General features: G+C 42.2%; 1 protein-coding gene across 2 annotated transcripts in view; it reads right to left on the bottom strand.

The window, feature by feature from the left end:
• LOC115567429 (RNA-binding motif, single-stranded-interacting protein 3) overlaps nt 1-14,881 on the bottom strand; it is a 138,027-nt gene that overhangs the window by 77,223 nt on the left and 45,923 nt on the right. For both annotated transcript variants that reach the window (XM_030394030.1, XM_030394029.1), the window contains exons 3-4: nt 8,846-8,904; nt 272-363 (exon numbers count right to left, since the gene is read on the bottom strand). In XM_030394030.1, the coding sequence (XP_030249890.1) occupies nt 272-363; nt 8,846-8,904 (151 nt within the window). The remainder of the gene's footprint in view (nt 1-271; nt 364-8,845; nt 8,905-14,881) is intronic.

Here is a 14,881-nt window from a genome sequence, read left to right as displayed (position 1 = left end):
ATTGGCTTAATCAAAGCTGCACCTATCAGTCTCACATGAATCAATGTAAAAAGCATAACCGACATACATCGGTCGTTATCGTGATTATCATCATCGCACTACTGTTGTCACCGTTGTTATTTTGACCGCACATCTGCCATCACCCCCATCTTTATCGTCCCCGCTAACACCGCCAGCCCTTCTCCAGACAGCGACTGAGTCCACCTGGAGGATAACGCCGCGAGAAAAAACACCTCGATAACAACTAACAAAGCGGGGGGGGGGGGCTTACCTTCGCCATCTGCGCCTGGACTCCACTGGCTTTGAGCGAGGCCACAGCCTTCTGGGCTGCTGCAGGGCTGTCAAAGTCCACAAAGCCGTAGCCTGAGCACACAGACAACACAGGAGAGAAGAGAAAATAGGGGGGAAAAAAAGAGTATCGGTTAACATTCTGAATATTACCAAGGCCAAAAACAGCCAGCGCTAATGCCTGTCAGAGATCCGAGTCCATGTGTTGTTTCAAACACTGCATAAATCCTATAAATGTGTCAGAATCAAGTCAGGTCACGTATCTAATGAAAGCTGCTAGTTCCTCCATTAAATGTGTTTTAGCACAGAACATCAACAGAATTGGTGTCATAACAGTAACTCTTGCCATCTTGTTTATGAGCCAAAAAGATCCTCTAATGTCTGCGCAAGTTTCCATGTACAACGGCTCTTTTTAATGAAACCATGTCTGTGATGTCTAATGACTCTGTCTTTTGGCGCACTAATGGCTCGCTCGCCATCCAGATATACTCTATACAACGTGTATAATGACTCAATGCTAAAAGACTTCTTCGGTTTTACGTGCAACATCTCCCGGCCTCCTATTGTTTGACATTTAATATCCCGCTGCAATTGTATGTGAGCTCATTTTGTCCCCGAGCCACAGTAAATCTGCCACAACATAGGGTTCCTATAGTAGTGGTCAATAGCGTATGGCGCTGCACCAGTGACATCAAGAAAAATCCCCTACAGTTAACGCAGCGATTAAAGTGATTCAGAGCCGTGTTTAAAGAAATAAAGGCGCAAAAAGAGCGAGCATCAGTCAATTTTACTGCCATAAAACGGACGTCATTTTCTGTGCGCTTGCATGTGTGTGCGCAGTGCATCTGTCAAATTGTTACCACTCTGGCGATCTAGGTCGGGCCCTACAGGAAGCCCCGTGAAGACAAAAGGTCTGAACACACACATATCAATCTCTGCTTTCAGAAATACACCCTGTTTTACTGGGTCACATGGGTGGGGCGGGAAAGAGATGTCAAATAAGACAAAAAGGGAGGCACAAAGAGACGCACCCGTCTGCAGTGCGAATGACAGCTTGCGTGCGAGTGTGTGTGTGGTGTGTGTGAGCAAAACTGAGAGACTTTTAGTGCGAGAATGGCTCCGACTGCGTGTTTATATGAGAGACTAATAAAAGGGAGACATTGACACACTGCCAATGGGAGAAATTTCCGGAAAGCACAGCAGCTTTGAAATTCCAGCTGTAGTTTTGAGTGGGCTGCGTGTTAACACAATTAAATGATCCACATTTCAAAAGCCTCCCCCATTACAATCCTAAATGTAAACATGTTAAGAATGAGGGAATACTACTACTCTCTCTCTCTCACACACACACACACACACACACACACACACACACACACACAAACACACACGCTCCATTCCTAACATCTGTTCTTGTCTGTTGGTCTTTTCCAGGATTTGGAGCCCCGTTCTGTTTTGCTGATAAGCAGATGAGTTTTTATTGTTCAAAGGCAACAAGCTGCTTTCACAGCAAGATATGTACGGCACACACAAATATTTATACTGTTGCTAATGAGAAACCCATAATTTAGCCAAAATAGGATAACACAAGCAGACACGCAGGCTCTTACTGGGGTACGTACACATGCAACGTGCACACATTAACGACTTTGACGAACACGGACCCAGACGGGCATGGATACACACATGCGCCGAGGAAAGCACATTCCTAAATATATGCAGGCATGCTCACACATGCATTCGCGATTTCTTTTTTTTAATCTATATTTATCTAATTAGGGCCACACCAAAACAGTTGAGCTAATCGAGAATGCACAAACATACAGTATTCATCATTAGCCCGGCGAGATGCTTTCATTTTATTCCAGGAAAATTCGAAAAGTTTCACATCTCATATTTCACACTTTAACTAATGGGTGTTTGTTCAACCGTGGACGGCTCGTGTAATTAGTGAGAAAATGAAACCGAAAACACAATTCATAATGCATAATTCAATCAGCACCAGCCGAAACAGAAGCCTTTTGTTTGATGGCAGTTGTTCAACATTATCGGTAATGCACACGGTTTTGAAATAGGGCGACTCTAATGATCAAGCAGGTGCTTTAAAGGGGAACTCCACCAATTATACACGTCAAAATCTGTTTACAGCTCTAAATCCGAAACCCGAATCTCTGACTGAACCAATGCTGTTTGAATTGACTTATGGGTAATGTAGGCATCAGGTTTTGACAAGGATGGACAATTTGTGGAATAAAACAAAAAGTGATCAAATGTAATTTTAAGTACAGTTTAAATCACTATTGGGTCCCATCCGCTTCAACACAAAATGACTCTATATTGTTACATCACGATAGCATCTAAGACAGCACCTTGACACTTTTTTGGGAGGTTTATATGTTAAGTATTTCATTGTAACATTTCCATGTCGTCCTTCATTGTAATTAAGCATGAAACTAATTATGGATCATTTTGTTTTGGTGTTATGAGTGCAGCAGGGGGCTCTGTGACACAGCAGGTCTGCTTTAAACCATGTAATTTTACTTGACGTCAGTAACTCTGGCCTTGTTAGCCAAATCTATGTTTAAAGTCGCAGGTTCAGGGTGATTTTTTTGTCATTATGCTACACTGGGTTGCATAACAGAACGAAAGCTTGCAACTCCTTCCTGCTACAGTACACAAACCTCAGACATATATACATCGATTAAAGCTATAAACATACATGCATAAACTACTAAACATCCAGGGAAATAATTCTGAGAGCATTTATCTAGTTGCCTCAGGGTGAATGTAAACAGCAGCAACAAGACAGTGGTGATGATATGGTCGGCACCTTCACGTTAACAAGCACACCATCAGGTAAACACTGTCGATCGACTCTGACAGTGTGTGAGCATCAAGGATGTAAACACAGAGTCTAACTCTATTCGTCGACTCAGAACATGGGCCAACCATCGAGTGCGACAGCTTAATCTGGGAGGATGTAAATCCACCCAAGATGTAACAGGTTCGATTTTTACAAGGATAAGATAAAGAGGGTACACCAAACAGTCTGTTCCATCCCTTAAAATGATTTTGATACAATTTTATGTAACTTATATCATAACTAGAATACTTTAACATATTAGGAACTCAGTATATTACTCTGTAACTGAGTACTGTATGTATTCCTAATGACTTCAGCATGTGCATATTTGTACACATTCAAAGCGGTTTATTTTGTTGAAGTAGAACACAGTCTGTGGGATATTCAAAACTTTCTGTGTGGGGCTAGCTGGAGATCGTGTAGAGTGAAAACATATCACTTAGAATGTTCGGCAGATTGCGCCACTTTATGGCCATCAGACTAGAGGCTTGAGACTTTTATCTGTAATTTAACCCAGCGCCACTTCTTGGAGCTGCACTGTTTGCAGTGATTTACCGATCAACTCTGAGGCTCATATCAGATGTGTCCTCAGTATTACGGTACCAGAAAAATGAGTCCATGCCTCAGGAGCCTTGTACATGATCTCCTCATAAAATATTGAATTGTTGTAGATGTTGGCATGTAATCCAGCTTCGCCCTGCACATTCTAGTTAGTCCGGACATCTGAAGATGTCTGAGCGCCGGCTCGGCCAGGAAAATATGTCACATCATTCACCGCTCTAGACGCATGAATGATGGAGACATTTTTCCCTCCAAGTGCACATCTCATTGACTAGTTCGGTGTGATAGCCTTGAAATTCACCATTTGCTTTGACTGCATTCATCACTCAGGGAGAGATCTGTGTTTTCTGAACATTTACTCGCCCCTCTCTCCAGTGGAGGTCAGAGGTTAAGTATAAGCGATACAGCACACATCCCAGGAGTTGGTGCAGATTCATTGTCTTGCTCAAGGACACTTCAGTCTGTGGGCAAAAGCCTGCCTTTCAAGCTGCTGCCTCCCAAATCACTATGCCGCGCTTCTGCCCAAACTTGTAATTTTTACATTTTTAATATCTTCTGCGCACTAAAAACCTACCCTCTTAAATTCGGTGAAATCTCATCTCATGTGCATGTAAGGGATGACTCTTCTGAGCACGGTGATAAGCATGAGAACAGAACAGAAGAGTGAAAATAATATCTCTGAGTTATATAATCCGTCTCATTTGTGCCCGGTCCCACCCATCTGTGGCCTTATGATGTCACAGAGATGAAAACTCATCTTGCTCAGTCAAGCCTGACAAATATTCCACTCGTGAATGAAAAAAAAACATTGATCAAGAAGCACGCACACACACACACACACACACACACACACACACACACACACACACACACACACACAGATACACACAGATACACACACACCCCTAGCTCCCATCTAATCTCCTGAGCTCCCAGAGTTCCTGGCCTTGGGCCATTAGAATGGGCTAACCAAGTACAGGGGGAAAACGAGAGATGGAGCGAAGGAGGAATGGGGGAGAGGCAGGGGGAGAGTGGCAGGCAGAGAGAGAGAGAGAGAGAGAGAGAGAGAGAGAGAGAGGAGAATGAGATGAGCAAAGGGAAAGGGAGGGAGGCGGAGAAAAGGCAGGAGACATGGAGACGGCGGGAGGGAGGGCGCTTGTCTTTGGGAAATGGAAATCCTTTACAATCTAAAGAGGTTTCCACTCACTTCCTTCCTCCATCCTGTGCTCTGTGCCCTCTCCCTCCCCCAGAGCTCCCACGCTACTAACTAGAAAACTGTCAGTGTACTTAACATTGAGCCCGCTACAAAGCAGAGGACTTTACAAAGAAAATCTTTGCATTATGTCAGTGGAGAATGGAAAGGTTCGGATGTCTTTGTTTGCTAAAATGGCAACTAATTAAACACAAATTCTCTTGGTAAAGCTTGCACCACATATATATAAACCTACTGTTTACTAGAAAAGTCATTTAAATGAAATTAAACCATTGGTGAAATTGGGATCACAAGGCTGTCACATGACAACAGCTGTACACCAACTGATCGAATACTGTCCCTGCAGGCTGTGAAGCAGGAAGCCTATTTATCTACCTGTCTTCTAGTCTCTCACGCTCTCTACCTCTCTCTCTTTCTTCTGCAACATCTTCCTGAAAAGACGAGGCTGTGTGCTAAATCATCAGTTTCCAAGGGTCCCCTTCCTCTTTCTGTCAGCCCCAGGTTATTTTTACCCCCTCCCTTCCTCCCTCCCTCCACCTCCCGTGCCTCCACCCATCCATCCCTCCCTCTCCAAGAGAACTCTTTGTGCCAATTTGTACTCTCTTAGTCACGCTAAGCACTTATCTTGTCCCCACTGAATGCCTCTGCAATCAAACCAACACTTATCCGGTTGTAAGGCATTCTAATGGCCGACTGATAATGAAACTCCTTCATTGTGAGTTAACAACTGGCTAAGAGATGTATGAAGTCTACATCACAAGCAGTGAAATTGCTGATGGGAGCCAGAGCCTGTAAAAATTGTCTATGCGGCTACAGCTGTTTCATTCGGCATTCTGTGCATTAAATAATAAGCATAAATGCATAGCTGAAAGAATTGGATTGGACTTTGAAACAGTCTCTCTAATGTTTAATATTCAGAAAGGCCTCTCCTGGAATATATACTGTACAGTACGGTGCCAGATCCACTGCCAAGACTTGCCCTTCTATTCACTCACAAACAGACTCACTGCTTTCACAGAGGATACCAAAACACTACCTGGATTTGATTTACTTCTCAGCTAAAGGGAAGTAAACAATCAGAGCAGACAGAAATAAGAGAAAAGAGAGCAACATTAAAATCACATGATTTATATCCACCCATACAAACGGCTCATTCCTGCAGCTGTGTACCATCACAGGTGACTCATCCAGCCACAAATTCAAACTTCTGCTCTCTATTGATTTTTTAGTTCGCCCACGTTAGCCCTTAAAATGTGACTGAATGTGATTAAAGAAGTATTCGACTGCTGGAAAAGGTGTTTTTTCATACAACTCTGCTCTCTATGCAGTAGAAAGTTTCACATATTTTTTTATTTCTTTTTTAAATGGTGCTACGTGATCAGATACAACAGAGAAAAAAGAGCTTTAGTATTCACTATAATAGGTAGAAAACCTACAATAACCAGAATGCCCTGGGCCACACTGGACGACTAAACGCTCCTACTGGTGCTTGGTTTTGGCTTGTCTGGTGTCAAGCAATGGTGGCCTGGTGACAAACCTTTTCGTTTTAGAGCTGAGCATTAGGCCGAAATCTGATTCTGGAAACATTTAAAGTGAGAACTAGGATATGCACTAACATTATTTTTAGTCAAATTTGATCAACGTTGCCTGCCAGAGATTTATCTGAGTTTCTGATCCACTCCGCTCTCGATGCAATTTCTAGACTCTTAGTGTCCGCAGAGGCAGACATACAAACAAAGTACAACCCATAACTCTAATGACAACCCTTAACAGATTGTGGGGAAGTTTAACATTGTTTGTTTGCATATACCATTTATATTATAACGATACAAAGCTGGTTGACTTGCATTATTAGTACGGGCATCAAACATTAAGTGACCTTTTTATATCTGATTTCAGACAAAAGAAACAAGAGAGAGGATCATGGGATCCACATACGGTTCTGTTTATATTACACCAGGTTCCTGCCTAAACTTACATTTCCATGCGTTTCTCTCTGTGTCATCAGCACTGGGCTGCAAAATGCATGGTCCACACAGAGAGTCAAAATAAGGAAAAAGATGAATTTCTAATTTGTCAACAGAATCCAATGAGAAGACCAAAACCAACACAGCGCTGGTCCTTAAAAACAAATGTGAGGCAGTGAATCTCACAGGTCACACATGGTAATTGCCTCAAACAGCTAGGAACTGTAGTTTTGAGAAAACATTACTTAAAAAGGAGCCGGAGTATTTATGGCTGCTGAACTCTGCAGGGAGTGACTCAAAATGAACCAGCGTACTGATTTCCATGGTAATGAAGGAACATGTCGGCCGGTCTGACTCACTGATGTACTTTTAAGACTTTTAGACAAAAATGGACCTTTACGGCAAAGAGGAAAACACTATATCAGGCTTTGGCTCCACAAGCAATGCTTATTACTTTTCAATTTGATCCGTTTGTTGGTGGTCTTACGCAATAAAATTAAAGTAGATTAAGTTTGGTTATGATTAGTTTGTAAGCAGTGGATGTAAATGTCCTGCTCAGATGTAATGTGATCCTGAATAAAACCGATGTTGTTTTCAATTTTGTAAATCACACTAAAAAGAAGCACAAAGCTGTAATTGGCAAACATAATAATCTTGAACTGGTGCGCTGAGGCTGTACTGAATCAGGTTTTTAAAAGCCCATTTCAAGTAACGCCAATGAAAAAAAAAAATTTAATGAGTTGAGAAAATGGAAGAATAACTGATAATTATCACCGGGTTTATAGAATTTTCTGCCTTCCCTTCGGCTATGCTGTAATGATGTCAGGACAGGCATTTCAATATGCTTTCAGAGCTCTCAGCCATATTTGATTACGTGATGCCAAAGCAGGCGCTGGAATGATAAAGTTTTTAGGATTTATATAACCTGCAAATTAGACAGAGTTGAGATAAAAACTGTGGTGTAAGTTTTTACGGGGATGTTCCTGTTACAATGTTAAGAAGGGCTGGACTGCGATCATTTACTCAAAATATTTGATCTTGAACAATCACAGCAGATGAAGTCTTAGAATTCACATTAACATCTCTGCCATTGTCATCAATCAGACTGGCTTTTCCTTCAATCATACTATCGATGGTGATACGCTGATTACAGGGCATCCGTGCTGTTGTCCTGAACCATGTCAGGATACCTTTTGAGTACAGCCTTTGGCAGATGAGCAGCAATCATGCTGAACACATGCTCTTGTGTGCCTCTTCAAAAGCAGACGACTACAATCATATTGATTAGTGCTTTGTTCAGACCACTCCAACAATCAAGCAAGCTCTCATCAGAAGACACTTGAGTGAGCCTCATCCACCACAGAGGCTTTCTGGAACGAATTGTGGCTATTGTATGGTGTTCTCCATTTTGATTTTGCCAATGACAACAATGCAAACATCTTGCTTTCAAAAGCTGCTTGACTCTGAGTATCATTAGTGTGCGATCCTGAAATTATCCTCATGGAGCAGTAATACAAAATCGAGGTACTCGAGCAGTACATCATTTAGATAGGTTAAAGAATGACGTGGTCAGTATGGCAGTCAATACTGTGATATTGTACACGGTGTAAAAACACAGCGCCTTACCGCATAGCAACACACAAGAGGCGAACACATGGACGTTGTGGGTGGCTCACACAAGTCATTTGTTTTAAACTGATGTCCCACTGTTTGTTGAAAGCCTTTTTCAGCCAGTTGTGAAAACCACTGGGCATTGATTAATTGGTGATGCAAAAAAGCACAAAACCGTTCCTCAGCACGCACTGATTGGCCTGATTGTATGCTGCCAAGTGTCATCAATTCTCAATTGATGTTTCCCACACTGAAATCTGAGTTTGTGAAGTTCTGTATAGGGTAACTTTGTAGGGCTACGGATAAACAAGATAAATAAAGTCAATTGTTTTTCTCACTCACCTTTGCATTGATTGGTGTTCTTGTCAAGGATGGCCTTTGTTGACACAATTTTTCCATATCTGTAAAAGTAACAGAAACCCTGATTAGCCACTGAATCATTTATGTAAAAGGAGACACATGCTCAGGTTTGCTTTAATGCTTGAAAAACACATCAGTTTTGTCATACTGTTCAGTGCTGCAGCACTGCATTCACCCTCTCTTTAAAGCGCTCTGTTTTAGCTTCTGTCTCTTTAAGCGTCCATTTCCAGAATACCTAGTCTGCTCTGATTGGCCAGCTCACACATGCCTGAGTCAGCAGCGCTAACAACAGAGCAGCTGTACTAAATTCAGTCTTACCAGGCAAACTAGCTGGTAGGCATAAATTATGCAAATATGTGACATAGTGATGTAGTGTGATGTCATGGAAATAAAGCAAGACTGATGAGGTGTTTCAGGAGCAGTGTTTTCTGTGGGAGAGAGGAGCTTCCACTGGACTTGGTGCCTTTTAACTTTCAAGACCTTTTACATGCGAAAGAACCCTATGAAACACAGAAGGAAAGGAATAAAAAGTAAACGCATAATACGTCTCCTTCAGCATTTAGAGGGATATTATTTAGTTGAGTTTTTAAGACAAAGACAGGTGGTGATATCAGACGGTCAGCTGGTCATTGTGTTGCTCCAAGATTTTGGTCAAGACTAGAATACTTCAACTCATGGATGGGTTGCCAAGACATGTACAGACATGAATGGTCCCCAGAGGATGAAATGTAATTATAAAAGTTTAACATATTTTCCATTACCAGCATCAAATTAAAAGATTGAATGTAAGCATGCTAACGTGCTAATGGTTATGTGGCAAACATTGTTTCTACGAGGCACGATAGTGTTCTCACTGTGAGCATGTTGCTGTGCAAGCATTAGCATTTAACAGCAGTGTGCCGAAGTGGAACAAAGTAGTATCTATTTTATTTTATAGTGTCTGTTTTTTGGTGCAACTGTAAAAAAAAATAAAAAATGTTTTTCTTTTTTTCTTCTTCTTTTTATTTATTTTTTTTTTAAAATGGGACACAGAAAAGAACACCGTGTGACCAGAACACAGTTTTTCGGGGTGTCTGCAAGAGACTTTATCACAGTAAAAAATGTCTATCTATGCTGTCTATCTATCCATTCTGCCCCTATCTGTTTCAAATCCCACCCTCAGGCCTCAGAACACAGACAGTACTGTCTCATAAATGATGATAATAACCAGACATCTGTATGGCACCCAGTTCTGCTTGGAGGGCCCATAACAGAGACAGACAACCTCCATACTTCTTTCTATCCGTTCCCTCTGCCGACCTTTAATGTCTCCTGTCCGTTTCGCTACCTTACTCTCTTTCTTACATTTGACACCTCTGCCTCTCTCTTTGTCTTCTTCCCTTATTTCTCCCCTCCATCCCAATCCTCCAGCTCTCTGTTCTCAGAAAGGAGTTAATAATGTTTCTTATCAGTGCCGTCTTCTGGTCCTCCTGGAGAGAGATGAGCGCGAAATGGACAGAAAACTGAGAGAGGAGGCTGAGGAGGTGAGGAGAGATGAGAGAGGAAGAGAGAGGAAGGCAGGGAGCGAGAAAGAGGAAAAAAGGCTGAGACAGAAAGCTTGGATCGCTGAGATCAGCCTGGATCTCTGCCTGGCTCTGTGGATGAGACTTTTAATTAATGTTTTAACACTGCTGCACAGTGACTGACTGGCTGGCTGAGTGACTATCAAGCAGATTGACAGACTGACAAGCTGGCTGACTGGCTAGCTGACTGGCTGATGGCCACAGGTGAGGGATGGGAAGTTTTTTACTCTTCCCTTCCAGAGAAAAAAGAGCGAGACAACCGAGAGGGAGACTGAAACGATAGGAGATACAGTGTGGGAGGTTGTGAGCCGAGAGGGTGAAAAAAAAGGCAGTGGGGCGGGGGCGACTCGGAGGACTGAGAAATACGACGCAGAGAGGGAGAGCAGTCAGTCAAAAGATAAAAAGAGGCACTGACGGCGAGGAGGAAGTGAGGTAGTCAGGGAGCGATAGAGAGATAGTAAGAGGTGTTTAATAAAGAAGAGATCATTTAGTTGTCACCATCAGGAGAGTCTCTGTCAGCCAACTGCTTCTGTCAGTGAGAAGAAGAAGAGAACAGAGACCAGCCCGCCTGACAGCCTCAAATCAAACTCTACTGGGACGGGAGACGTGAGAAATAAAGAGAGAAAGAAAGGCTTTAACAGGCTGCTATCACACGTAAAACGACAGCTGAGCAGCTTATGATCTGGAAATTGGGAGAGAAAAAAAAATCAGCACTTTTGTTTTAAAAAACAAATTTCCACACGATGCAAGCTATTTCGGGGGTATTTACGAATCAAGACGATTGCGACAAAATTAAATGTTACTCTGGTTGTTTTTTTCTTTCAAAGCCGTGGCTGCTGGTAAACAAGGTCTCTGGCCGGCGGTTAGGGGAGCAGACGTAAAAAGCAGGACTAATCGCCCACGCATATACGCAAAGACAAACACACATGCAGGCACACACGCAAGGCTACATCGCAGATCAAAAAACACCAGAGCAGTAATCACACACTACACACACACATCATCTGGCAATGCCTGGATCTTTGTTGACTTCTGCCTCACTGTGAATCAAACTTGGTTTGTGTGTGTGTGTGTGTGTGTGTTACAGGCACATACACCTTCGGTGAATGTGCCTGGACACATATTTGAGCATACAAATACTTGTGTGGGTGTGATTCCTTGCTATTGTGCGTGTATGTGTGTGTGGAGTGAGTTTGAATGCATGACAGAGATCTCACGCACCATCGGTGTTTGGGCAGCTTGTTTTTCCCAGCAGAAAAGTGAAACATTTCCAGACTGTTATATTAATTTGCGTGTGTGCATGCGTGCATCTGCGTGTGTTCGAAAAAGTGAGACAGAGAGAGAGAGACAGAGAGAAAAGTAACCTGGCTCCACACATTACAAATCCCACGCAAAGTCGTGGAAAGTGGAAAACAAATACGGCGTGTGTTTAACATGTCGCCGTGTGTGTATGTGTTGTCGTCAGATTGATGTGTGTGATGTAAGGGGAGAAATCCACCTGCTCTCGCTGTAGTTACACAATCTGGCTGGACTTTAAAAAAAACAATGGGGGGGGAGAGGAGAGGAGAATGGAGGGATGACGCCATGGCCTTGGGGAAATGTCAAATTACCACAACACTGCGCCATTCAAAATGGTGTCTCGCTCTGGACTGGATTCAGTGGTAAAATTCCATTTTATCCAGACGGCCACAACAATGTGCTATTGTGCTGAAGAAATAGAGGAAAGTATTGATATTAGATCAGATGGTGCAGTTAGGAGGTTGAGGAGAGAGTGGAATAAGAATAAAGAGCAGAATGTCCTGTTCTGTCCTGACTGGAACGCGTTCACCGATTCCAGCCGAGGCCTGGAAGCAAGTCGAAATAATATCGACCTGCGCTTGACCCAGAGGCAGTGACAAAGCAGACACTCATGAAAACTAGTGAAATACTTACGACATACCGACAGAAGACCACAAAGAACCAGATGGTTAGGGTTAGCACTTCCTTATTCCATTACCTTCCATTTGTGCCAAAGATACACAGAGTGAATAGGTTACGAGAAGCATCAGAGTGTGTCATTTGTTTCTCTTGGATGTTCATCATGACTAAAGAGTCCGTAACGAGGTGTGAAGCAACAGTGGAGCAATTTTTCGAACAAGCTTGACAAAAGGGTTGAAAACCACAGCTCTGTGGAGCTGTAGCCAATCGCTTCTCCTCCCTGAAATATAAATAGTAGGATGCTTGTGCAGTGGTTCATGTCATTATATATATATACACAGGATGACATGCGGCTGAAGGTTTATGTTTAATCTGCGTGTATTTCCTGTCTTCCTAGTTCCACAGTGTTTGCCACTGTCAGTCCCATCAGGATGACACTTCATTTATACTGAATCCTGGTTCAGATTATCCTGGTTACTTCCTGGTTATACCTTTAAAAAAACGTGTGATCACATAACTGCAGAGTGTGGATAACTAGTTACATCTCCTCACATCAGTCATTTTTGGGTCCTTGTACTTTGAGTGTACCCTTGCAGCTACAAATAGCAGCTACTATGCTCAGCTGAGGGCTTGAAAATTGTTTCTTTTTATTTAATTATTTCATTGATTTTTTCATATTGATATGTTGTGGTTTCTTTCTTGTGACAAATATATTTATTGTATGTTACTTTGAACAAAAGTGTCTACTAAATGCCCTATAAATGTAAATGTTTTTTCACGTCTGTAATTTTACACTTACTGAAGTATGCATTAAACCATGTAATCTCAATCATAAATGAGAACTGAATATCATTTGAATCAATATCTAAACCTTTGATCTGCACTTTTGTAGCCAATAAGGCACTCCGATCACAAACGGGCCAATAAAAAAGCTTGATGTACAGCAAAAAACACACAAACTCTACAGCAGGCGCAGGTTTGGAGTGGTGACCATGACCACTGAGCAGAACAGAGCAGGAGTTGGGAATAATGTAACCCAAAGACTTGGAGAAACAAAAACCCCTTTGATTTAATACCTGCTATTGATAATGCATTAAACAGCGGTTCATAAGTAACTAATACTCTGACCAACGTTTGAGAAAAAATACTCTAATATTATATATATATATATATATATATATATATATTCTAATAGCAGTATTTCCACTTGTAATTGAGTAATATTTCAGAAATGTAACTTTCCACCACTGCATTACTGTATAATTATAACTACTTTGCGTAATAATAAAGTTATTTCATATTCTCTGCGATGTTCCTTTTCAGGTTTTGGAATAAAAATCCAAATTCCTATAGTCTGTGACTTTAGCCAACACTTGTCCAATCCCCAATCCAAAAAAGGCTTGACGCTGTGTAAAACAGATAAAACAGAATGTGAGAATTTGCTAATCCCTGTTGACATATACTCAATTTCAAACACTACAAACACAATGTATTTTATATTATCCCTCATCAACTTCTTAGATTTTTGTAAATATGTGCTTATTCTCAATTTGATGCCGGTAGCATGATTCAAACCAGTTTGGACAGGACTGGGAAAAGTTGTGTCATGGTTTTCAACAATCCACGGGTAAACAGGTTGATTAGTAACAGGTGATAGTGTCAAGATTGGGTATGAAAGGGGCATCCTCTAAAGGCCCAGCACTTCAAAATCAAGGATGGGGCGACGTTCACCACTTCGTGAAGCACACGATCGTGTGAAGGATATTACCATGTGAGCTCGGGAACACTTTCTACAGCTTTCCAACTTTTTGGGAGTTGGAGTTGTATCTAAATTAGGACATAAAACTGCCAAAAAGGAGTAGCTGGCTAGCCTTGAATTCTCTATTTCATTTGGCTGCACAGAAATGCTACAGAGCTCAACAACACAGCGCTAAGCCAGAGAAGATGGCTTTTCAACAGCATCTGTGGTGGGTTGTGCTGGTGAGAGGGTTCACCTGATAAACTGACTTTCACCATGACGATCCTTTGAGGACAACTTACGTGTCTTCTTCCAACACACAGGAACTCTCCAGAATCCTTTCCTTTTCAGATAATCTGTTTTTTCCCCAACAAGAAACGCGATACACAAAGAACGGTTGGACCAGTGAAAGTGACAGTGTTTTCCAGACTGTCAAGATTCAAGGAATGTCAATGTGAGACTCGGAGCACCCAGTTTTGGCAGGCTTGACGGAATCTGTGCACACCCTGGCTATGCGTGTGAAGTGTTAATGACAGTCCTCAGAGGGCCCTCACAGCATCAAATCTGTGTTTTCATTTCCTTGAGGAACACCGTCAGCCTGTGGATGCTTGCCGTTTGATGTCGACCGAGCCACGTTGCCAAACCATCCCCCATCCCCCTCGACACGCATCGTCTATACATCTCTCCAGGATGTTTGTGAGTGTATATGTGCACACCACGTACATGTGCATGTTCCGTGTGAGTAGCGTGTGCGCCGTCGGAGGGCTGTGCACGTGTTGGAGTACCTGCTTGAGCGTACAA

This window comes from Sparus aurata, chromosome 17 (assembly GCF_900880675.1).
Source record: "Sparus aurata chromosome 17, fSpaAur1.1, whole genome shotgun sequence".
NCBI lineage: Eukaryota > Metazoa > Chordata > Actinopteri > Spariformes > Sparidae > Sparus > Sparus aurata.
Note: the sequence above shows the minus strand (reverse complement) of the source record. Positions and strands in the feature narration are given on the sequence as shown.